Source organism: Grammomys surdaster, unplaced genomic scaffold (genome assembly GCF_004785775.1).
Source record: "Grammomys surdaster isolate TR1022 unplaced genomic scaffold, NIH_TR_1.0 279, whole genome shotgun sequence".
In the NCBI taxonomy this organism is placed as follows: domain Eukaryota; kingdom Metazoa; phylum Chordata; class Mammalia; order Rodentia; family Muridae; genus Grammomys; species Grammomys surdaster.
Window position 1 is genome coordinate 12749740 of NW_021604720.1, and position 25528 is coordinate 12775267.

The 25528-nt window shown below is 52.3% G+C and overlaps 1 protein-coding gene across 1 annotated transcript in view; it reads right to left on the minus strand.

The window, feature by feature from the left end:
- Positions 1-2624: 2624 nt before the first annotated feature.
- The window catches only part of Itpk1 (inositol-tetrakisphosphate 1-kinase), an 84147-nt gene continuing 61243 nt past the window's right edge, over positions 2625-25528 (minus strand). Inside the window, exons 4-9 of the mRNA XM_028777268.1 lie at positions 23557-23655; positions 23032-23072; positions 19597-19762; positions 14409-14476; positions 8975-9137; positions 2625-4562 (exon numbers count right to left, since the gene is read on the minus strand). Coding sequence (XP_028633101.1) covers positions 4204-4562; positions 8975-9137; positions 14409-14476; positions 19597-19762; positions 23032-23072; positions 23557-23655 — 896 coding nt within the window. The 3' untranslated portion in view covers positions 2625-4203. The remainder of the gene's footprint in view (positions 4563-8974; positions 9138-14408; positions 14477-19596; positions 19763-23031; positions 23073-23556; positions 23656-25528) is intronic.

Here is a 25528-nt window from a genome sequence, read left to right on the forward strand (position 1 = left end):
TTCAGACAAGAACTTTACCTCATCCTGTTCTCTGACCACTGCGCCTCAACTAAAAGCCAGGTGGTGTGAGGCTCTCCTGTCAGGGAGAGCAAGAGCATGCACATTGTGATGAGAGAGAGAGAGAGAGAGAGAGAGAGAGAGAGAGAGAGAGAGAGCGTGTGTGTGTGTGTGTGTGTGTGTGTGTGTGTGTGTGTGTGTGTGTGTATGTGGTGTGTATGTGTGAGGGCTGGGTCCCAAGACACCAAGCCTTGTCTCCGATGTGCCTCAGACCACCCATTCACTACCTGAATGCTTGACCAGCTTCTCTGTCTCTCCCAGAGCCTCAGTTTCCCAATATGTAATACTTACCCCTCTACTGAGGTAAGGCTTGACAGTATCAGACAGACAGCGCAGACCAAAAGCTACAGCAGCGGAAGACATGGTAGGCTAGTGGGAAGTCTTAGCCTCAACCTTTCAAGTGAGGCCTGGCAGCCCACACCTGTGTGACGTCACTGCTGAGGCATGGTTTTCTTCATGTGATACCATCCTGATAGGTAATTACACAAACTCTCACTAGGCCATCAGAGACCAAGAACATATACCACCACCACCAAGACTAAGTGACAATGGACCACAGGGACACTGTGTCACCAAAGGACCCCATCCCAAAGGCAAGCCACCTGCATTGTATCACAGGAAGCAAAGACGCAGCCCAGGCACTGGCAGCCGGCTTTGTAGGCAGCTCAGGGCCAAGTGTACTTGGTGTAGAGATGTGCACAAGACACATGGGAGAGGCAAGCAGCAGCCATCACCAAGCTCAGACACGGCCACTACTTAGCTTCTGAGGTAGGAGAGCTCTGTATGAACCCTGGGTGAGCTCGGGGAGCCTCAGGGAAATATTATCTCCTATGTCTTGCAGTTGCCCCTCTAAGATGCCAAGGCCCATTAAACCCAGGAATTAGAAAACTCAATCCTTTCTGCAAAGGACTCTGAGGTCTGGTTAGTACCTCCTAGTCACAAACAGAAGGAAGAGGATGCAAGCAGGAGGGTCATATTGCTATGGAGGTCAGCCCTTCTCTGCAGAGCATTGGAAGGGGTCGTCCCCGGAGTATACTGGCACAGGCTTGGCAGAGGAAAGGGGGCAAGGCATAGGCCTTTACCATGAGGGGAGGATCTGAGGGGACGCCGTGCAGCCATCATCTGAGCTGTAGCTGGCTGAGTAGCAGCAGTCACAATAGAGCTATCAAAACTGGGTTCCTAGATCCTAGGACATCCCATAGAGGGCCACGGTGTCTGTTCATCCATACTGGAGGAGGCGGGCTCTTTCAGGCCAGCTTAAGGGCTCTGAAGTGACAAGAGGCAGTGAGCCCAGCATGCTGGGGTGGGGAATGCTGTTGGAATCCCACTGGCTAAGTGACAGATTAAAAGGAACTATAAAACGGCAGGGAAGCCCTCCCAGGACACCAGCAAGGCCATCCAGTCAGCAACCAGAGCGAATGCGCTAGACTACAGACAAGGACCAGTGGTCAAGTCAGAAGAATGGCAGCATCCTTTTGTCTCTGGATGTCTGGCCAGCAGACACTACTTACCCCAGCTATTTAGAAACCCAGCTTCTTGCTGCGGCCTTTGTGGGGGCACCTGTAAGTGCTCCGAGACCGAAAAAGGGTTGGGTTACTCTCTGCACACTCCTATAATGTAGGATCTCTCCCTGAACCCGGGGCTCATATTTCTTGGCTAGGTTGGAAGCCAGCAGGCCTCAGTCATCCCTTTGTCTCTATCCCCTACACTCAGAGTTGGAGGTGCTGGGATCTGAACTCCGGACCTCATGATTACAGAGCAAGCACTCTTAACCACTGAGCCATCTCTCCGGCACCCCCACCAACCTACTGGAGTCTTGACTCACTGTGAAGCCCACTCAGGGTGGTTTCTTCCTCCATTGATAGGACTCTAGGGGATGGCCCCCTTAATCCCTAAGGATGAGGTGGGTCTAATTTTGCAGGCTAGCCCACCCATGGTGTGTGGCAAACCCCACTCTTCCATGACACCGACAATGACCCAGTCCCAGGGCAGATCCCTCTTGGCTCCCTTGGTGAAGACAGACACCAGCAGCTGGCGCTATGCAGTGTCAATGTAAAGGTCACATTTCTGTATCATTAAAGTATCCGTAAGAATGTGGGCCCTAGCTGGGCAGTGGTGGCTCATGCCTTTAATCCCAGCACTTGGGAGGCAGAGGCAGGCGGATTTCTGAGTTTGAGGCCAGCCTGGTCTACAGAGTGAGTTCCAGGACAGCCAGGACTATACAGAGAAACCCTGTCTCAAAAAACAAAACAAAATAAAAAACCCCAAAAAAACAAAAAAAAGAATGTGGGCCCAGGTTTCTGTTCCTGTTTCCAGTCTGGAAAGTGAAACTGCCCTCCTCCATACCTGCATGGAGACCTATGTAAAATACTGCCTGGCCAGGAGGCAGTTACTTGATACCTGGGCCTGGTTTACCATGTGTGACCCTGGAGAGGAAGGAGCTCTGGGGGACACAGCATCACCTACCTGGCTGGTTCTCAAGGCAGAGTCTGGGGATTCTATTCTGAAAGGGCAAAGCTGTCATTAAACATGTGACTTTTCTTTAAAGACTGTGAGCACGTGTGAAATGCAGTTTGATCTCAGTAGTTTATTCCAGAGACAAAGCAGTGCAAGAGGCGGCCACACTTCCCACCCCCTGTATTCAGGGTCAGGCCTGGGAAGGTGACATACAGACATCATCAGTTCAACACTCAGGTCCTGTAAACGTGGTTAGTCCTGGGGTTCTGCTTCCACGAAAGCCAATCAGCTTCTCCTTGCCCAAAGGATGCCCCAGCACGGCCCTTAGTGGCCTTCCCCAGGGCTGCTGCCGCTTCCTCTCGTGTACTCCATCTTATTAGACCTAAGGACAATCCAAAGGCCACATTCTCTTTGCACAGTGAGCTGATATCTTAAGACATAAGATCACCCTTGGGGGCCCTGGGCTGCTCATCTGGGGCTCCACAGGTGTCCTTTCCTGTGGGCTTTGGGGCCAGTGGGTAGTCTGTCAGCTGCTGTGGTGACAGAGTGAGTCTCAACTGGGGCACAACTCCCTTGGGGGCTTGCCTAGTGCTCAGTACAAGGGACTTGCCATGAACACAGCAGGGCTACGCAGGGCCTTGCTGTGCCAGGAGAGGCTGGCGTGCGTACGTGCGTGTGTGTGCGTGTGTGTGCGTGTGTGTATGTACAGGAGCAGCCCTGTGGGTGGTCTTCTCTCACCTGAAGAGAGGGACCTGGATGCTGACACGAGGAAGCAGGTATCCTCAAGGGTTAGAACACTAGGTCAGGCCTTCAGTTCTCTGTTTCAGGAGCCATCCTGAAGAGACAAGGCGGTGGAGGCCTGAAGACTCACGGAATGATCTGTTCAGAGTCCCAGTGTAAATCCTGGGGCCTGGCAGACTCCTGGACTCCTAGTCAGATGGCCTCCTTCCTGGATCTCAGTGAGCAGCAAGGTCAGGGCAGAGAGGATAGTGGCCTGGTGTATTCAGCGAGCCAGTGAAGACTAGCAATAGCCAGTGGGCTTTGGCCACACCATAGGAAGCTTCTTCTCCCTTCCTACGGCTCAGATCCCCCACGGAGAGCTCCTGAGGGGGCATCTACTGCTTCCTTGGCTTTGGAAAGCAAGGGTCAGCTGCACAGGGGCAAGGGTTAACTTAGGAGGAGGGCACATCTGGGAAAAGAGGGAGGGTGAGGTCTGGGTGTGGGCAGGTGTGAAGAGGGGAACTAGGCAAACCGTTCGTCCTTCGCCTGCTTAGCTGCAACAGCCTGGCCAGGTATGGGCTTCCTTCCAGGGTGCCCAGAGCCTGACTCACAACAGCCATGAAGACAGACAGACATGCACACTCACGCTTGCATGACAATCATACACACATGCATACACCCAACCTCACATTCAGACCTAGTGTTGAGAACACAAGCGTGTGTAAACTCAGTGAGGAGATCTGCACAGCAGGAGTAAGGCGGCATCCTCGAGGCTGGACCACTTGGTGTTCTGCTCTGTCTCCCCCCCCCACTTCATTCCGATCATAACATCAGAAAATCAGGTAAAAAAATTAAAACAGAGAAGCATCAGATCACCGGGAATTCTTAGTAGTGTTCCCATTTGGAGCTGCTGGCCCAGTGGGTGTGTTCCATGCTCTGCGCCGCCCCTCTGGGTCCTGGGCTCTGTGGCTACTGTGAGGAGGCCTTGGTGGCCAGGGAGGCCACACAGTGCTGCTGGAAGCTGGGTGACACGCCGGTGGTGCAGCCAAGTCTCTGGTGCGGCAGCTTGGCGGAAGCACCAGTGGCCATGTTGCCTGCTTCGGTCTCAGTCTTCCAGGGTGTGTCCTGGCCCTTCAAGCTGCTGCAGCAGCCAGGGCTGGCACTGCACGTCCGCTCACCAGCCAGGCTGCCTGCTGGTTCCGCCAGGAGCCTGTTGTGCCTCAGCGGGGCCACTTCCTCCGTGGCAGTTCCTCCCGTGCTCTGGCCTTGCAGGACTGTGGCAATGTGGTTCAGGAGGTCGGTAAAGAACTCACTCACTCCCTCATAGCCTGGAGATGGGAGACACAGAAGGCACTGGGCATTAGCCAGGGGATATGAGAAGAGAAAGCAGCAGACATAATGGGCTCCTGGAACCTGGGAAGGCACTTTCAGTATCCCACTGACAAACAAAGGAAACTCAGGCTTGGCAGACAAGGCAGGGTGGTGGGAGACACAGGGCCTAATGTACATGGGCCACAGGCTGGCCCTAGACCACGGTCTGTCCCCTGAGCGTGAGAAGACCACAGCTCCAGCAGATAAAGACGAAATCTTGTTTTGTTAGGGACAGCCCTTGCTCACCAACTGCTATAGTTTGGGCACGCAGTGCCCTTTCCAAAGCTCACGTGTTAAATGCTTGTCCTGAGCTCCAGGAGCTGCTGGGAGGTGGTAGAGGATCCTGTTAAGGAGACTGTCCAGTCATTTCAGACATGCCGTCTCTTCTCTGGTAGCTAGCTTCCTTTGCCAGTGCTTCCCATAACAACTGCCTTGTCATAGGCCCAAATCAATGGGGCAAAATCATCATGAATTGAAAGCCTCAAAACCCAAATTAACCTTTCTTCTTCATGGTGATCATCTTGGGTATTTTGTTTCAGTAGTGGAAAGCTGGGGAAGGTAACCATCCAACAGGACAAGATGTACCATCAAAGCCATGCCAAGGCAGATTCCTCACGCACTCACTCACAAACTGGGAGTCTGGCTGCAGACCTGGGTCCTGGCCACTGTAGCCATCTTGAACCTCAGCTTTCTTGTCCACACAGCAACAGGAGACCTACTCTCACAATGCAGCCTTGAGTGAACATCACAGGAATGCTGGACCTGGGTGGGTCTGACCCAGTAGCCACAGCCTGAACCAAATCTGTTCGCTCTCACCCTGAAACACCTTCAGGGAGGCTATTTGTACCCCAGGCTCTGAGGATCAGGACGTAGGAACAGACTGCCAAGGCCTTTATTTCTGGCATAAAAATTGCCGAATACCTTGGGGGAGAATACTTTCACATGCATGCACACACACAAGCACCCACTTTCCACAGATGCAAATGCCAGCACAGACCCCAGGAATTACCCAGCAGTGTCAGATTCAGTTGAGGATTTGTTGACTCCTAGCAAACTGTACCCAAAGAGATGTGAGGTTGAGACCTCCTCTCACCTGCTCAAACTGATGTGCCTGGATTAAAACCAGTACACAGCTACCAGAATGAGCTAGGGTCAGGGAGCCTGCCAGATTTCTGTAACCCTCTGGGGGGAGGGGTGGCCTTCAGACACTGGCTATGACCACGACCATACCATAGTGTAATCAAGTGAGTACCAAGAGGTTAATAAAACCTTGGCATGTGCTCCAGTGCCATTCATACTACTGGCACAAGTTGAGGTGGCACTGTGTGGGGGCCAGGCCACTGGGCCACCGTGTGTTATTTGGCAAACTACTCTGTGGTTTTGAGGAACCCTGAGGCTGTCTGAGAAGCCAGGGCACTCATGCTAAAGCTAACAAAGTGGCTGGCAAGCACGCAAATGTCAACGCCATCTTCACAAAACCCCAGTACACACATGGAGACAAGGGGCGCTATTTCACAGGGGACTCTGAAGCTCCATGAGGCCCCAGGCCACAAAGCTCCGAAGTGGCAGAACTGTGATCTGACCCAGATCCTAGTCTGGTGTACCTGGTATACCTGGTACTGCGAAGCCCCACTGCAGGACCTAATATCCCAGTAGCTCTGGCAAAGAAGGTTTAAGTGTGACTCGGGGCAGGGCGATGCATCTGGACCCAGTTGGGTTGCCAGGAAACCCAGGAGGCTGCCACCTAGCAACCACTTTGCTTTAGCTCCCAGATGAGGCCCAGAGGACCAGGTAGACTTCAGCAGAGAGCAAGGGTGAATTTTCCAGAGTATTGCAGAGTCACCTCCTGGGGGCCTGCAGTAAACAGGCTGAGGTAGGTTGGTGTTCGGCAGTCTGGGAGGTGAAAACTAGCAGAGAAGTAAGTGCCAGTTCCATGCCCAATACCATCCAAACCCATCTGTCAGCAGCACAGGGAAAGCAACCATTTGTACAGAAGCAAATGTAGGTGCTATGTAAGGTTGCCTGAACCGTCACAGAGTGAAGAGGTGGGCCAGGATCAGAATCTGGCATCAAAGGCCTCAGAGTCAGTGAAGGCTCTGGAGTGACAGGCTACAGCCCTTTGGGGACTGTAACCATGAATAAGGTTCTGGCATCACCTCTCACAGGCAAGCAGAAATGACAGCACAGGACAGGGCCAGGAGCACATGCTGCTTCTGCTGTTCAAGCTTGCTCATCTGAAAAGCTGGGTGCTCTGATAGGACTCCCACCTAGCCCGATGCCCCCCAGGCTTCCTGAGTAGCAGAAGGACCCAGAGCCTCTACCCAAAGAGGGCTGGCTCTATACCACCGATGATGTACCAAGTCACCTCCCAGATACCACTTCCTGTCTGCTTGAGGTCCCTGGGACAATAGAACCCTCAGGCTATCCCTCAGCAGCTCTGGCTGGGCTCAGAAGTCACAGACCCACCACATGGCCCCGTCCACCGGGACAACCCAGCCCTTGGCTCCCCTGGCAGAAGACTGTGTTCATACTGGCTCTTAGTGATTGTCTCCCTGGCTGTTGGGAGGGGCTGCCCATTACCCATGGAAACGTGTATGTCCCTCCTCCCAAGGCTTTCTCAGGGTCCTAAGTCATCCATTAGTGGGCTGTATGTGTTCTTGGATCACCGACATCTTTATTTCATCTTTATGACCCTCCTGACACACACCAATCCCCTCACTCTATACTCTAGCTCACCCCAAAGGCCCCACCATCTATACCTAGGGGGTTGGGAAATGCAAGGAGCTGGATCTGAACATGCTGACCAGACACAGGCCACAGACGCGGGATGCTCCCATCTTGGCCAAAAGGGAGAGGCAAAGTCTCTGCCAGGCCTCAGAGGTTCCCTTCGGACCCTATCAGGTCCCAATTCATCCCTGCTGGTACCCAGCTGCTCCTCCTTCAGCGTTGGCCCTTCCTTTTGCTAAATTCTCTCTGGTGTCCATATGTGACAGAGGAGCCACCAGCTGCTCCATCCCCATCCTCTGCCTCCTCCCAACAGAGATGTGAACTCTGAGAACAGGAAATGTCACCCCTGGAGATGTCAAATGAAGGACAGATGGAGTTGCTGGGCTCCTTGGGGGTCCCTGGTTTCCTGCTGTGAACTGTGACGGTTCAGAGTGGCTCATGTTCTCTCTGGGACTTAACGGGATATAGGGACGAGTACCCAGATACTTGGCACTAGTGACGTGACTTCCTGGTCACACATGCCCCTGAACAGCAAGGGGGAGCTAGCTATCCCTTCATATCAAGAAAATGAAGAGCATCCAGGAGCAATGACATCACTACTTAGGAGGTGAGGCTGGAGGGTGTGGAGGTGGTTCTGAGCTGGGAGCTCAGGGCCAGCCTGAGGCAGGGATACCTGGGTCTGGAAAAGTGGGGCTATGGAGACTCAAAGCTGGACTACACCTCTTTTTCATCTGATCCCCCAAGGCTCCTTGGGCAGGGTCTTGTTATGTAACCCCAGATGGCTTTAAACTCAGGGCAATCCTCCTGCCTTAGCCTCCAGGGTGCTAAGATGACAGGCATGAGGCAGCAGACCAGGAAGGCTTCTATACCTTTCAGCTGCAGTGCTGACACACAGACCACTGGCCTTAGGGTCTCCAGGGCATGCCATCAGCCCGGAGCGCTGCCAGCCCGACAGATCCAGGCCAGGGCTCAGTTGGTGGTAATCCCTCGGGCCCCTGGCTGAGTGGATACTGAGGGATGGATGCTCAGTAGACTCGAGCTCCAAGCCAGAAGCATCTGAGGCTCCAGCAGCGAGGGGATGTAGTGTGGGGATCTTTGTGGCAGCAGACACTATGATGTGGAATGTGGTGGCAGGGGGTGGGCCTGGATCTCAGCCTCCCAGCTCAGGACAGTGGAAGCAATACTTGCCGGGGGGTGGTGTGGGGGGTGGGGGGTCTTGCCTTGCCAATTCATACTCTGTGACCCCAGAAAAATACTGCCACTGGAGGAGCCTCAGTCTCCCTATCTGTGAATGGGGTTGAGTCTTCCAAGTCCTTTTGAGCTCCTTAAGTCTGGAAGGGCCAATGGGATGGACTGAGGGGGCCAGTCAGGGCTAAGGCTGATAGCAGGATTGAAAGATGGGGAGTGGGGGGAGTAACCAGTGCTGTGGGGGGGCTTGGGTGTGGCACCTCCCCAGAGAGGCACCCAGGGCTTCACTGTTCTGTCTTAGGAGCAGAGGTTGCATGTCGGTGGCACTCGGCCTAGATTCCAGCACAAGGAGGGACTCTCCCATCCCCAGCCAAGCTGACTTGTTTCCCATCCCCTGAAGATATCAAGCAGCCAGAGGACCACCAGTGCAGGGTCGCCCAGCCCCGCTGCTCACCTGGGAAGGCATTGACATCAATGACAGCGTGCTGCCCGGTCTGGTTGTTAATGATGATGTCGATTCCAAACAGTGACACTCCCAGCGCCTGCCGCAGAGCCCGGGACAGCTCCCGGATAACCTCATCACTTGGCCGTTCGAATACTCCCTCGATCTTGTCCAGCTGTGGACACACATCCAGGTCAGGCTTTTGTGGCTAAGGCACCATAGAGACTAGACCCCTCTCATGAAAAGCACTACCAGCCTTCCTGCCAGGAGGTGGGGCTAGCCCACCATGGTGCAAGGTGCCGGGCCCTGGAGGCAGCAGAGCAGGAAGCCAGTACTTTGTGCTCAAGCACGCCTGAAGTGGTAGTTATCAGTACATTAATAGTCAGGGAAATGGGCTCACAGGGCCAGGGGCTGGCCTGGGGTCACAGAAAGGAGGAAGGATACGTTCTGTTACGAAAGAAGACATTAAGGTGAAGAAAGCATTGGGATCAGAACTTAAAGGCAGACACAGCCAGGTAGAAATGGGTACCAACAGTACCCCGCATGTCACTCTGCTGGCAGCCTACAGGAGTGAGGCTGAGGATCCAGGAAACAGGTCTGGAGAAGAGTGCTTCTCTCTTCCCAGCTGTGATGTACTAGGTATTTGCAAACAAGATCCCATCCCACGTGACCTGGGCTTTCCCAAAGGTGCTGCTGCTGTTGCTCCTGCCGACTCTAAGCCTAGCTTTCCAGGATGTTTTCCAAAGGCCTCAAGCCTAAGTCTGCCCACCCTGTGTTACATGTTTTCTGCTTTCTGGGAACCCTCTGAAGAGGACCGAGTCTCCGGGAGGGATTATCGATGAGGATACAGATTCAAATCCCACCAGAGATTTCTCAGTTCTGTAGACTTGGCTATGGTACCTGGCCTGTGCCTCCACTTGATTATCTGTACAGTGGGGATGATTAGGCCTCCATCTTAGACTTGCTGGGAGGGACAACAGGGTAGGGACAGTAGAAGCCTGGCTCCGAAGAGGTGTAGCTCCTGGATATAAGGACGCAGACTGTATCGCCTAAGGTTGAAATGTCACAATAGGGTACACACTAGCTGCCAATGAGTACCGAGATCTGGGAAAGGGGTAGGCTCAAACCAAAGTGGGAAATGAAACTGAGTCAAAAGCTTTAAATACATTGGGCTGGTGAGATGGTTCAGTGGGTTAAAACTCTTTGCTACCCGATGACCTAAGTTTGATCCCCGGGTCATGCAGGGTGCAAAGACTTCTGAAAACTGTTCTCTGAGCTCCACACACACACAAATGAACGAATTTTAAAACTTCTTAAATGGTTAAACACAGAATTCTTTAGGATCCAGATAGATATTCTATTAGGGGTTAAAAAAGGATACTAAAAAAGAGACCCCGGGGCACCAATGGTAACTGTAGTGATCTTCCAATGGTCAAACATTCCAGATGGCCTAAATACCCATCACTAGACAAATGGAAAAGCTGTAGCTTATCCCCACAGAGAAATGTGGATTGCCCATAAAAAGACGGAAGTTCTTTCATGCACAGTGCTGAGTGACAGCAGTCAGCTGAGAGCTAAGTGTGACGATCCTGCTTATGTAAAATGCCCAGCACAGTCCATTCGGATGGAGGTCAGACCCAAGGTGGCCAGGGGCTGGGGGTGGGAGGAATAGGGACTGAGTGCTCATGGGAACGAACAGGGGGAGGAAAATGTTTTGGAATTGGATAGAAGTGTATCTACAGGACACTGGGTGTGTGACTACCGCTATACATTGTTCACTTTCGGAGCCGGAGAGATGGCTCAGCAGTTTAGAGGACTAGTTATTCTTACAGAGGACCTGGACTCAGCTGCCAGCATCCACATGGGATCCGATGCCCTCTTCTGACCTCTGCGGGCACAGCATGCAGGTAGTGCACAGACATACATGCAGGCAGTGCACAGACATACATGCAGGCCAAACACTCATATGCATACAAAAAAATTAATTAAATCTTTAAAAAAAACCTATTTAAAATAGCTAATTTTACACATGTGAATTTAAAAAAAAAGATTTATTTATTTATTTTATTTATGAGTACACTGTAGCTGTCTTCAGACACATCAGAAGAGGGTATTCCATTACAGATGGTTGTGAGCCACCATGTGGTTGCTGGGAATTGAACTCAGGACCTCTGGAAGAGCAGTCAGTGCTCTTAACCGCTGAGCCATCTCATCAGCCCATGTGGATTTTTATCTCAATTTAAAAAGCACAGAAAATGCTGGGTATGGTGGTGCATACCTTCAATCCTAGTATTTGGGGCAGGAGCGTCTCTGTGAGTTTAAGGCCAACCTGCTTTACATAGAGAGTTCCAGGCTAGCCAGGGCTACAAAGTGAGACCGTCTCTCAAAGCAAAGCCAACTGTGCAACTCGACACAAGCTAGAGTCATTGGAGAGGAAGAAGGCTCAACTGAGCAAGTGCCTCCATAAGACCGGGCTGTGGGCCAGCCTGTAGGCCATTGTCTTAATTAGTGATTGCTGGGGTAGGGCCTTATCCACTGTGGGTGGTGCCAGCCCCAGGCTGACAGTTCTGGGTTTTATAAGAAAGCAGGCTGAGCAAGCCATGAGGAGCAAGGCAGTGAACAGCACCCCTCCATGGCCTCCGCATCAGCTCCAGCCTCGGGTTCCTGCCCTGACTGCTTTTCAAATTGAACTGTCACGTGGAAGTGTAAACCAAATAAACTCTTTCCTCTCCAAGTGGCTTTGGTCATGAAGTTTCATCATAGCAACAGTAACCCTGACTAGGACAACAACCAAATAAAGAAGCCCAGGTCACTAATCAAAAAAAATCTTGAAACAGACATCTGCTGAGTAGGGACGGACACGTGGGCCCATCTATGTCCTGCTGCTCAGACTATCTCCACTGCTTTGAGGACAGCAGGGCCCCTCCATTTAAAACCCTGGTATCCAGTGTCTGACCTAGGGAAAGTATTTCCTGGGGGAGTGCGGGGACAGCCACCATCTGGCTACAATGGGCACTCAGCCCTGTCTGAGCTTCCTGGTCACTTAGGTCAGTGGCTTGGCCCAGCTCAGAGTCCCAAACCAAATCAGAGACCAGCCTTGGCCTTCCTGTATCCACTATGAGGCCCTGATCTGTCACGTAGCCCTCCTGGACCTTGTTTTTCCACCCCAGTGAATAGGCTAATAAAAATACCTAGGCACAATGCTTGGGTAAGAAAGGACTGCTGAGCGGATATCTGAGGCTCATGGCGCAGTGCCTGGGAGCAGGACAGCGGTGGCCATTGCCTGTTAAAGAGCCACATGACATACTGTTTATAAAAGCACCTTCTTAGCCCAGCTGAAGAATCTCAGAAATCCTTCCAAAGCCATTTGATTTTCCAAAACCAAACAGCTGTCCCAGGACTAGACAAAGGCATAGAGATGGCCCTGTGGACCCAAGCCAATTTAGCTGTGAGATTCTAGGTGAGGAGGAAGGGAAGGGTCAAGCTGGTGCTCCTGTAGCTTGACCTGGTGACCCTCAACCTCTATCACGGCTGACAGTAATCTCGATAAAGATGTACACCTCTGACACGGGCATTCCTAGTGACTCATTCGAGATGAAGAAGTTGATGGTCAGGTAGGTGATGTGACTCAGGTCAGACCACAGGCAGTCCCAGGAGAGCTCTGCTTCCCCACTACAGCAGAGCTTGGGATAGATAATAGGACTGTGTGTGTGTGTGTATGTATGTGTCTATGTGTGCCACTGAGCTACCCACTGGGAGCCTATGCTTAATAACCCCTTGAACTGACTCTCAATGGCGAAAGGTGTTCACGGTCTAAAATCTCAGGGAGAAGGTAGGCCTGTTTTTTAAGGCATTGTCTGGGGATGAGACGGGCCTTCAAGGTTAACGGTGTCTCTGCGGTGTCTCTGCATGGCACTCTTTGGGGCAGGAGGGTGATGAGTGGGGAGTGCTCTGGCTACTGGTTCCTAGGAACAGAATCGACTTTCAGGTCAGCTTGAAGGCATCCTGGAGGGTGACACCCCCAGGGAAAAACCTGTGCTTGTCATTCTGCATCACAAAATGTCAGCTCTGAAGGGTTCAGTGTAGAGTGGAAATCTGGGGTACTCGAAGGCCTCGGGTGTGGGGAGGGACCTTGTGGTGCAGTAGACTCCATCCCTCAGAAGCAGCAGCAGACAGGTAGGCAGTGATTCAAGGAGACTTTCCAGCCCTTAAAGCATCCCTCTGGCACTGGCTGATAATAGTCCTAGTGGCCAGTAGTCCTATCCTACACAAGAACAACATCAAAGACAGCTTCCCAGGAAGCCTGTGGAAGACTGACTCCCTTCTGCTACCACGATGGACAGGATTCTCAGGGGCCTAGTGGGAGGGATGCCAGTGATTCTGACATGTAGAGAAGAAAGCCTTCCCGCACACAAGGCTCTGCTTATATCTCTCGGTGTGCACAGCCAGCTCTGTGAGTCTGCTTAAGATGTGATGGTCTGGGTAGATGAGGTGGCTCAGTGTGGGATAGTCTTGAGAGCTGAGTCCCTTCCACAGAACACATATATAGGTGAGATAGGAAGAACCACCAACCTCACAAAGTCGTCCACACACACGCATGTGCACACAAACACACAGTAATTAGTAAAAAGTTAAGACAAATCAGATGGTCCGAGGCTTCGCTATTTGTTCTAGGGGGACAACATGAATCAACATCCCAAGGGACTATCTTTCCAGGTCCCCGTTAAAGCCATGCTTTCTTGGCTCACAGCTATATCTTCAAAGGAAACACAAACAAGGAACTAGCCAAGCTAGTGGTGCGTGCCTTTAATCCCAGTACCCAGGAGGCAGATTCAGGTGGATCTGTGACTTTGAGGCCAGCCAGAGCCATACAAAAAAGGAACTGCTAAGGTCAGAGGTCAGGTACCTGAGGCCAGGCCAGGGGTCTGGAACCAGGTTAGGTACAAGTCACTGGCAGCTTCTGTCATTGAATACAACCAGGAGAGGAAGAAGGACCCACTCAGAGCTCCTAGAACACCTGGCTCTCCCATGGACAGCAGGAAGCCTGAAGCCAGACTTCTGTGGGAAACAGTAGGCTGTAGCCCAAGGCACTTTCTGTCACTATCAAGGAAGGAAATTTCTAGAAGACTCAACTTTGCAATCAGATAGGTGAGGATAATCCCTGCTTGCCTCTGTATGAACTTGGTTGGTGACATCTCCAAGCTGCTATAAGGCCACCAAGCACCCCTGATAAACCTGACATACTGATGTTCCAGCCATGATGGCAGGAGGGAAGCTGCTCCAGGGGTAAGCTGACTCACTGTAAGCAAGTGGGCCTCACCAGGTCCACAGTGTTCCCTTTCCAGACACATACGTGACTGCGATGCCCACTGATGTATGATTGTGTGGGTCCTGTGTGGGGACAGCTGGGGACTCCTTGACAGGCAGCCATGGGTGAGACACATACCTCAGTGAGGACTGATGAAGACTCCGGCTTTGACACATTGTGGCTGTTGAAGAAGATGGACTCACGATCTGAAAAAAACCAGAAGTCACAGGGTAAATCAGACCAGGAGACAGCAATGCCAACACCAGGGGGCAGCACCACCCCAGTCACGCTCTGGGTGGCCTCTGGCTCAGCCCTGGGTTCTTGGGAGCTAGGTACCCACAGCTGCATTGCATACAGATGTGTACCTATCAAGACCCCCACAATTTGTCCTCCCACATGGTTTACTGGGACACCCTCACTACCATCTTATGGCACCGTGTATGGGTGTCCTTAGCACCTGAAGCTGAGCAGGCTATAAGTATGCATAGGAGGTTGGAAGGGAAGAGGGCAATGGAGGGGAGACACTGTGCACCCAGATATCAAAGGTCTGGAGTGTCCTGAGAGGAGACGCGTACCAAAAGCCACTTGGTCCAGGTATCCCCAGTCAGGTGGCCACTCATATGTGAGCTTAACAGACAAAGGTTCCCAACTATTTAATAGGAACTCGAGCAAGGCTTCCATAGGCTTTACCCAGGAAAGTCTTGTAATGTCCCAGTCTCCTCCACACCACATGTCCGAGCTGCTGCCGCCCACAATCCCTCAGCCCCACTGGGCACCAGAGAGGCAGCTCAGTCCCAGGAATGTGATGGTGCGTTCATTTATTCCCCTCGTACAAATGTCCTTGAGGTGTAAGCCACGATTGCTCTGGGGAGATGTAAGCTTGGCTGCACAGTTTGCAATGTTCTTAAGCACTTGGAAGCATGGACACGCTAGGGCAAGAATCAATCACAAAACCACAAGCCTAGGGGTTGAGTTCTGGCCATTATCCCCTCATAGCCCCACCCCCTCCAAGAATAGCACAGGGCCAATCTGGGCTGGAAGCCCCCCCCCCCCCAAGGGATCCTGACAACCCTTGCTCAAATTCTTGCAAGAGAGGTGTCATGGACCCTACCCTGCAGGACATGGTGATCATCCCTGGGACCCAGGACCCCCAGCATGAGGACAGGCTGAACACCAGCTGAGGGCCTGTGTGCCAGGACTCAGGTGCCTGTTGTGGCTGCCATGACCCCCCAGCAGCTCCAGGACTCTACGGCGCCATAAAAATCATGCACAAGGAAGTGATTCAGGCAGAGCCAAGCAGGCAGGCGCTGAAGTACCTGGCATCCTTCCCGCTAGTGGGGCACAGAGGCCCCTGGCCACCCCGGTGTGCCCGACAGTCCTCCCGCTGCTCCGACCAGAGCCAGTCCAGACAGGGGGCATGAGAGATGGTCCTGGGGAGGAGCCTGGGAAAAATAAACACCCTGCGGGACTTGTGTCAAGCACGCCCACTGGTCCCTACTCTCGGGCACAAGTGAACCTGACTGGTCAGGGGCCAGACCAGGGCTTCATCACTTAGGACGGCTCTCTGGCCTTCTATAGGCATTGCCGACCTTCTCCTGGAGCCTCTTGAACTTGGGGTACCTCCCACCCGAGTCTCGATAGGTCCCAAAGAGTAAAGGCCAAAAGAGCAGAGCAGGCCTGAGGTATGAGGACAGGCCACCAGGAGCAGGTGGACATGGTAACGCTCAGGAGGCTGGAAAGCCGGTAGGAGCCTGCGAGAAGCACACAGAGGTGCTTGGCTGATGCTAGGAAGAAACCTGAGCACTGGGGACTTGCGATGTCTATTTCACTGGACAGATCGTGTCCCTGAAAGCTTCATATGGACAGATCAGATGCACAGATAACTCAAAGGGAAATTGCCTTCTACTCTGACTGCTACTGTTGGCCTGGGGCACTCAGGCCTGAGGATCACTAAGCAAGAGATGTCCCAGGCTAAGGCACGGGCCCAGCAGCTCTGTACAACCGAGATGCAGGGAGGGAGCAGCTTTCAGCCACACCTGTCATCAAGAGACTGAGGGGAGTTGAGATAGGTCAGAGGTGTCTAGCCCCAGCAAAGAGTCCTGGTGCCTGGCTCCTTGGGAAGCTTTGAGGTAGCTGGTTCTGCTAACAGATAGGTAGGGCTTTGCTGTCTATCCTTAGCAGCGAGGTTCTTGTTCCCAGAAGCACTGATAATTTGGGAGCCCAGCTATTGACTTCTCCTGGACTAGTTCCCCAAACACTTAGCATGGGGGCCACCCCCAACTTACAGTAAGAGTGGGAGGCGAAGGTGATGCTTTTGCTCTCAGGGAGAAAAAACAGACTCAAGGGGAGAGTGAATGACCAGACTGGCTCAAACATCTCAACATGTAAGCTATGACCTTGGTGCTTTTGGCTTTTATGTTTGGTCTCCTGTCGTTCCCCTTGGTGTATGCCACCATCTTGTCATTGAAACTGACTCTGCAGAGGCACCTATATCTGCTGCTGCCCTGCTTAGCCCTTCGCACAGGGGTGTCTCTCACCCCTCAACCTGGTGTCCTAGCACTTGCCTATGTCTCCTGAAGTCCTCATCTCCAATAAAACTGGTCCTCCAGTTATGTCTCCCCTGTGTGTTATTCCTCACGGGAACACACGCTGCTAATGAAACTGCCTGGCTGGCTCCTGCCTGGCTGGCCCTCCAGCATGCTACCCAGAGTGAGTCTATGGCACGTTCAATAGAAGCAGCATCATATGACTTCAGGCATCCTGGAGTCAGCTCAGTAAACTACACTGTGAGCCAGGTTACCTGCATCTGCACATGTACAGAGCATGGCCCCACCCACTCATTTGCATATCACAGTCACCCTGCAATTGTATCAAAGGACTGGGACACACGTGGAGATATCTATTATCCTTTCAAATAAAGAAGAGGCGCCATTCTTTTATGTTCCCTTAGGACATGAGGAGGGGGAGAGTAGAGTCCTTACAGGAAGCTAGGAGCCCAAGCCACCTAGAACTGTGCCTCTCAACCTTCCTAATGCTGCAACCCTTTAATCTAATTCTTCATGTCGTGACGACCTCAACCATAAAGTTATTTTCATTGTTACTTCATAACTGTAACTTTACTATTGTTATGAATCATAATTTAAATATCCAGTATGCAAGATATCTGATATACAACCCCCAGGTTGAGAACCACAGACCTAGGCTGCCACAGACCAATGCTGCCTCTCTTAGTAAACTCCTTGGGTTCCAGTCCAGGTACCTGTAAGGTACTATGGGCTATAGCTATATAAGTCACACATTTGACTTTGGACCTTGACACGTGAGAATCAGAGAAAAAATGGCAGCTATGGAGTGAAAGAGCCTTTGTCTATATCCCACGTCCAGAACAACCACAAGCCAGGAGACCTATCTCCCAAGGTATACATGGGAAGCTGAGGGCCCTGCCGCATGGAATGACAGGGGCTGCAAGGTTGAGTGGGCTCTGGAAAGAATCCGCAAAGCCCCCTTTCCAACTAGTCAGGAGAAAGGGCCAATGAAGCTGAGGTCTTCTTGCTCAGGCTAAGAATGTGCAGGCCGAAGCTGGAACCGTGCCACTTCCGGATCAGACAGGCCCACTCAAAGTCACTCTGGTCCCCAGCCCACCTCGGAATTTTATGCCTCAGGGCACTTTGTGGCCTAGAAACAGTCACAAGAGAAGACGCTCTGACCGGCTCTTGCCTTTCTCATTCCCAGCTCCCAGTGCCAAGGCGGAAACTGGCCTCGAGCTTTACAACCAGGAAGAAAGAGGAGGAAGCAGTGAACAAACACGCTTTTGTAGGAGTAAGAAAGCAGATCAGACACCACATTTCATTCAGAGATGAAATGACCTGGGTAAGAAAGGAAAGGGTGTGTCATAAGCAAGATTTGACTGTCTGTCTGTCTGTCTCTGTGAGAGAGTGTGTGTGTGTGTGTGTGTTTTTCTGGGGATGGAACCTGGATTCTCTTTTAAGCAATCTTTTACTGCTGGGTACCTCTACCTAACTTAACACTTTTCATAGGTTCAATAGGTCTATTTTTAAAATCCGGCAAATACACGTTTTTGTTAAAACCTTAATCTCCTGTGTTCCACAGCCTGCAAGAATGATGGTACATGTGACACACCTGTCTAACACTGCCCTTGTTGCTGGTCTCAGTGGGCAAGTGCTGGGACCTGTGTCAGGATGGGATTGTCCCAAACCACCTGGTCTCGGCAAGGGAAGAAGGTTCAGAGTGGACAGCTGGAGAAGCTGTAACAAGCCCTGAAGGAATGACGGCAGAAGTACAGGCAACAGAGCCTCCTGGGGCCTTGAGGAAGGCTGCTGCTTGCTCAGCTGGAGCTGGCTGATGCTTAGGACAGCTCTTTCCTCTCAGGCAGAGACAAGCCTCACTGGGGAATCTAGTATCCAAGAAACCTGCAGGGAGCCTGAGCTATGCTGTTTCTAAAGGCATTGCCGTGACCCACAAACTTCTGGAACTTGCCTAAGAGGGGCCTTCAGGACTGCTAGAACATTCTTTTGAGCAGCTCAATGTCAGCACATCTTTAACTGGCCCCAAACAGCTGGTGTCTAGGATGGACGGATGAGGGAGCATGAGAGGGAGGGGCTCTTCCAGGGTGTCCAAGGCTGATTCCGGAAGACTTTCTCCAAGACCCTCAGGGACAATAAATAAGCCATGCAAACACCTCTACCACGTGACATCTGAGGGACACTAGGACCCCGCCTACCGGTTCAGGGGAAGTTCACTGGGGGTGTGGCAGGGGTGATTATGTCCACTGGGACTTGCCTGAGGTCCTCCATAGGGATCTCTGTGTGACTAAGTAGCTACTGTCTGCTATGGAAGCCCTGAGACACCATGACAGCTGCAGAAGCTGCAGGCAATTCAGACTCAGGGTCCCTTTTTGGCAAACCGGACACGCTAGGCAAGGGTGGCATGCAATGCAGTCAGCAGTATCTCTCTCCCTCACTTCCCACACAGGGCTGGCCACACCCACTCTGGCATACTCCTGAGTACCATCACTGGGTGGGCCAAGGGACCTTCCTTGGGATAAGAAAGCTTCTAGAAATTTCCTAGAGTTGGCAGTGGCTCTGAGGGATGGAGCCCCATAGTGCCTATGGCACAGGGTCTCTGGATGGATGGCTCTTCAAGACCTTTTAAAATCTATCTAGTGTATACTATATACCTCCTTCAGCTCAGGTCATCTTTCCCTAACCCAGAAATAACAAGGAAGACCAGGAGACAGACACCGGGCATCCATCTCAGCTCTGCCCCACGGTCTGGCACAGAGTGACAGTGAGGAGCAGTGGATTACCTGATGTGCCTGCAGAGAAGTTCTTGAGTGAGGGTCTCTGGACCACCGTGTAGGACTCGCCCACCACAAAGACCTTGTACAGTACAGCATTGTGGTTGATGAAGTTCTGGACCACACAGGGAGGCTGGATGGCATTCAGGCCCTCTCGGTTGAACACAATGGCCATCTGAGGAAACAAAGAACAAAGGCTGTGTATCAGAGTCCATCAACTTCTAGTCTCCAACACAGTGGCTTGTCACCTTCATGGTGACAACCCCATCATGACCTCTCCCTGGCCCTGTGGCGAAGAGCTGGTGCCCAAGAAGGAAGGGGGCTTCTCCATGGAGTCCAAGGCTGCTTTCCAGAGGGCCCCCTCTAATAATGAAACAATGAGTCCTTCTTTGAAGATGCCCAAAGAGTTTCACGGCAGAGCAAGAGGGGCAGAGTGCAGGAACACCCGTGAGCTTAGCAGCTGTGCTGTTCGCGTTGGGAAACCCAGATCTACTGGGTCTGCCACAGAAGGCTGAGCAGACTGTGACCTCCAGAGCTCCGGAGAGCATTAGTCACTGTAATTCTGGGGAACAGGGCTCCCTAGGTTGAGGGCTACGGGTCGCTTATAACACCTGGAGGCTCTTCCACAAGGACCCAAAAGGAAGAAGGCAGGAAGCAGACGCTACCGTCCAGGAGTAGGAGGCCTTTGGTCAGTCACTTCTTATTATAACTTCCCTACAAGCACTAGGTGCTATCTTTACAGTGCCTGAGACGGGCACACTGCCACACCTTTACAGATAAAGAAACTGAGGCTCCATATGGTTCAGTGAGCAATCTGCAGGAGAGTGAGGGGTTGGGCTGGAATGGGTCTGTCTGGCACCTCGACACGCCCTATCACACAGTCACATGATACTCAGCCAACTAGAATACAACTTTGTCCTCGCCTCAAGCTCCTCTAGGGATGAACATGCTGAAGGAGGCTCTGATGGGGGCTGAGTGTGGTAGGGAGGACAACTAGGTCCTCTTCTCCATCACAAGCTGGCTATGGAGTCTGGCAGGACCAGCCCTGAGGATGATGGGACCAAGGAGGGGTTTGCCCAAGCTTACGTGAAATAGTTAGTGGCTTGAGCTAGGCCAGTCACTACATAGCCAGGAGAGAGCCCAGGCACATTCGGGGCCACTAAGCAGGGCTAATGGGGCTGGAAAGATGGCCACTTGACCAACTGTCAGCCTCACGTCAACCATCATAGAACCCCTGTGTACCTGAAGCTCAGCTGGGCAGGACAGAAGCCCAAATCCAAGCCATGTGGAAACACCAGTGTGTGCTGGGACAGGAGTGAGGTGTCAGGAGATGTCCTCTCAACCAAGAACGAGGCAACAGTGTGGGAAGCAGCTAAGAACATAGATGCTGTAGACCTGACAGACTGAAGCCCCTGGTGTTAGGACACACCACCCAGCACAGACCAGCTAAGCCCCACTTTTCCTGCTATAAGCAATGTCTACTAGCAAGTGTGGGTTATGGAGCTTCTGTAAGTGGGAAGGGAGGAAGGGAGGGAGGGAAGACTGGCTGCCCCGTGGATCTCATGTGTGTGCACTGGGTTCCAGGTCCATAGAAGCAAACAGATCAGTGAGGGCTGATGGTGGAACTTGGGGAGGCAGAGGCATGGATCACCAGGCTGGGATATACGTGAGGATCCCATGAGAAGCCCCCTCTTTGCAGCCTCACTTCCACCCTCACAGCACTCGATGTCACTGGATACCCCTGAAAGATAGGAGGCACTGGTCCCCCACCCTGCCCACTCCACAGAAGATATTCTCTGAAGTGACAAACTTCCTACCTCCCTCCTCCAGACCCTCAAGAGCAATGGGTCTTCATGTGCCCAAGGATGGGGTACACATTAGTGGCTGGGACTGAGAGAACGCCTGGCGCAGGCATAGCAACAGAGGACATGCATGTGCGCGCATGCGAGTGCATGTGCATGTGTGTGTGTGTGTGCACGCGCATGCGTGCATGTGTGCCTCTGCATATACCTGGGAACCAGATGGCCTCCCTGGGGGATGACGACCTCGCCTAGGGGTTGACTTCAGTGACTCAACAGTGTCCCAGTCTGAATCCCTAAATCCCACCCTTGGAGCAGCTGTTCCTACAACAGTGAATCTAACAATCACCGTGAGCCAGGCTCCGTGGCAAGCTACACAGTAACTCCCTCGTCCCGTAACTGTCAAATCCCCAATGAGAAAATGTGGGCGGATGCTCAGAGAGGCATAGTAACTGGAGGTGCGTGTCAGGCAATGAATAGCTGTGTGCTATCCCAAGGCTGGGTTCCCTGATGCCACAGAGGAGCTGCTCGGTGATGACAGGGAACAGAGCTCTGGCTGCTCTAGAATCTGCCTGCTTCCTGCCTGGCTTCCTCATGAAACACACCTCGGGGTGCTGCTGCAGCTGGGAAGGGAACCCAAGCAGCCAGGATACCCCCGCATGGCTCTTGATATTAGCAGACAGCTGTCCTTGCAGCTTATGATGACTTCCCGTGGCAGGGCCACCCCCTGGCACGGCCTGTCCCCTGGTGTTCTGATGCTGTTTATAGACATTTCCCCTAAACATCTGCCAGGAGACGAGAATGACCTAGATCTGGAAAAAGTCATGGCGTCTGGGCTTCCATTTTTAGTCTTCTCTCAGAGTGCATTTCTCCAGTAGGGTTATCCAGGCGGGCTTTCCCCACAGGGCTGCTTAGCTCACCCTTGAGACTGTGGGGCCTTGCTAAGAACACTACAGGGACCCAAGGATCCTCTGCATAGCCACTAAGTCCTTACATGCTTACAGTCTCCATGTCCCCAAAGCGGTGTCTCTCCAGACATTGGGGAGAGACTCCTTGACACTGAGGTACGAAGGGCATCTGTGCAGAAGGAAGGGTCTCAGCACTAGAGGTATGGGCTCTATCCTCAAATCTCCTCTGAACCAGCAGGACTGAGACATTCCTCTCAAAAGCCTCTTTGGGAGTCCAGCCAGCACCTATCACTGATGGACCTGAGGCCAGAAAACCAAGGACACATCAGTCTGGTGCGATTTCTGTCGGCTCTGCTACAAACTGCATACGTGTGTCTACCAAACACATGCATGGAGACCCTTACCCCAGTGGGATGGCATCTGTAGTGTATGGCCTCTGAGCTGCAAGATGTTATGTGTGCCCAGCTGGCAGCCTGCACAGCATTCCAGACAGACTGAGCCAGGCTCCAAGATGGGGGAAGGAAGCCTTAAGAATAGAGACAGGAAGCAGGGTGAAGTGGGAGACAGGACAGAGCCACAGTGGTTCTTCTGCTGAGCTACATCCCAAGGTGTGGCTACTCAGAGTGGGACAGCGAGCAGCAGGAGGCGTGGCTCTAGCAATAGAACTTAGCAGGGGCCCAGTGAGAGCAATGGGCAGACGCAGGGATGATGCGCGGGTAGGAAAGTCTTCCACTCACCTCGTGAGAGTTGGTGCCATGAGCCACTCTGGTTTTGCAAACTATGTGGGAAAGAAAGAGAAGCAGAGAGGGGTTAGCAGGCCTGGTACCCACATGGCCAGACAAGGGGGCCGGGACCCTCTGGACAGGAACCCCCCACCCCCGGTCTAAGTATCAAGCAGGCCCAGCCTTGCTTAGATACTGATCTCGGGTGAGACCAGGGGCTTTCAGGGTTGTAAAGAACGCTCAAAAAGGCACAAAGGGCTGGTGGGGACTAAGGAGAAGACAGTTGCTGGTATTTACTAATGTCTATCCTCAGAATGACACAGACGCATGCCTCCAGATCAGATAGGAAGAGTTTCTCTAGCCTATCCTGCAAGGACCCTCTCAAGATATGGGTAGAGGTGCAACCCAGGGCTGTACACTCACTCTTATTGGCACCCAGGGCCTTCAATTGCTTCAAGCAAGCTCAAATCTGCAGGGACCAGTAAGGACTACCTCCACCCACAGTAACCATGTTCACCCCGGAGCCCACCGTGTACATACTGAAGGGGAAGGCCAGGCCATTCTGCTCCAGCAGCCTCATGGTGTCATCCCCACACAGGCTCGTAAGCTCCATGAAGGGCGGTGAGCAGATCCTGTCATCTAGGGCAGAGGAAGTTGGGTCAGCACACTGGCCAGAGCCACCCTCTACACCTCCCCCACAGCTCCCAACTCCACAGCTCTGTGTGCATGTGTGTACAATAAGCCTGGCATGGTTGTTCACATTTTCCGTGACTGTTTCCGTCAATATAAGATCCCTGCTGTTTTGGTTGTGAGCCTAACCTTTAACGGCTGAACCATCTCTCCAGCCCTCTGTCAGCATAAAATTCTCGCACGCTAACTGGAAAATGTGAGGTGCACAGAAAACCCCCACGGTTTTACGGCTATGATTACTAAATTCTTAGTCTTTGAGTCTATGTTTACACACGGAGAGCTATCTAATATGATGCCACTTTGTACACTGAAAATTAACCCAATGCACTGCTGTCACCTCCTTAACGCGGTACCCCTACCCCCAACCATCACCACCCCACCCAGCTCTCAACCTGTATCTTGGTTTCATACATCACAGACAATGTCACGTGGTTAGATTTGAGCACAGGTTGCACCATGCTACGGCACCCCACATGTCCCCTATAATCTGTAGAGCCACCTTCTAACTCCTCACAGAGGCATCAGGCTTCACCCCCCCCCCCCCCCCCCCCGCTTCACAACAAGCTGCAGGCCTGCTACATCCACTGGTTTCCAGAAGCTATGACTGTCTCCTCTGGTGTTCCCCAGTGGATTCCTTCTTTCTTTTTAAAAAATATGTTAAAGCTGAGTGTGGTAGCGCACGCCTTTAGACCCAGCACTTGCAAGGCAGAGGCGGGCAGAGCTCTCTGAGCTCGAGACTAGCCTGGTCTACAAAGTGAGTTCTAGGATAGCCAGGGCTAGCCTAAGAAACCATGTCTTGAAAAACCCAAAATATAAAATAAAATGAAACAAAATAATAATTTTATTTGTGTATTTGGGATGGGGCATGCATACACCACGGCACATGTGTGCAGGGCAGAGGACAACTTGCCAGAGATGGTTCTCTCTACCACGTGGGTTCTGGGGATTGAACTCAGGTCTTCAGGCTTGGTGACAGGCACCTTTTCCTGCTGAGCCATCTCACTGCCCGCCCGCCCCCATCATGGGTTCTAACACTGTTGGGTATGGGGCAAAGCCATGGAAGCCGACTTGCCCTGTACATACTTCCAGATACTTCTGTTGAAAGGTCAGGACAAAGCACATTATTGGTGGGAAAGCAAATGTATTTTTAATCCCCAATGATTATTTATTGTTGCTTCTTGTCATCGTCCCCACCGCTGAAACGACTGTGTGCTCCCAGGAGGTGAGACCACCCTATATTGGGCACAGACACCTGGAAAGGCTGAGTGTTAGTGAGAACAGGGACAGCTTGCTACTCACAGACTTGGAAACCAAGCCCAGAGTAAGCCAGCAAGTGCTATAGTCTCCTGAGCACATTAAAGCAAGATCCAGCCTCACCTTCCTCATGGAAAACTACAAACACAGAGAACATATTAAGAGTGCTGAATCTCCCTTCTCAGCTCATTCTCCTTAGGCAAAGTCCAAACTCCAAGTAGGTATAATGGTTTGGGGTTGCAGTTCCTTGGGGACCCTGGGAGGGGCTGGAAGACAGCATCTGTAGACTGCTGCAATCGCTCATATGCCTTTGCCCTCAACCTGCGGCAGCAGCGTCTGGTTGTATAGACCCAACAGATGCTCAGGATCAAGTACCTCCCCCGAATCCCATGACAGTCCCGGAGAGAGCAGGGTGGAGAGCAGGCTGACCCAGTGGTTCAGCAGAAGAGACTGTAGAGAAATCAGGGTGGGGAGTTGGGAGAGGTGGGTCCTACTGCACAGCAGTAAGCCTTTACTCAAAAGAGGCCTAGGTCTGCATTCCACCCAGAGCCAGAGGCGTGGTGAGCAG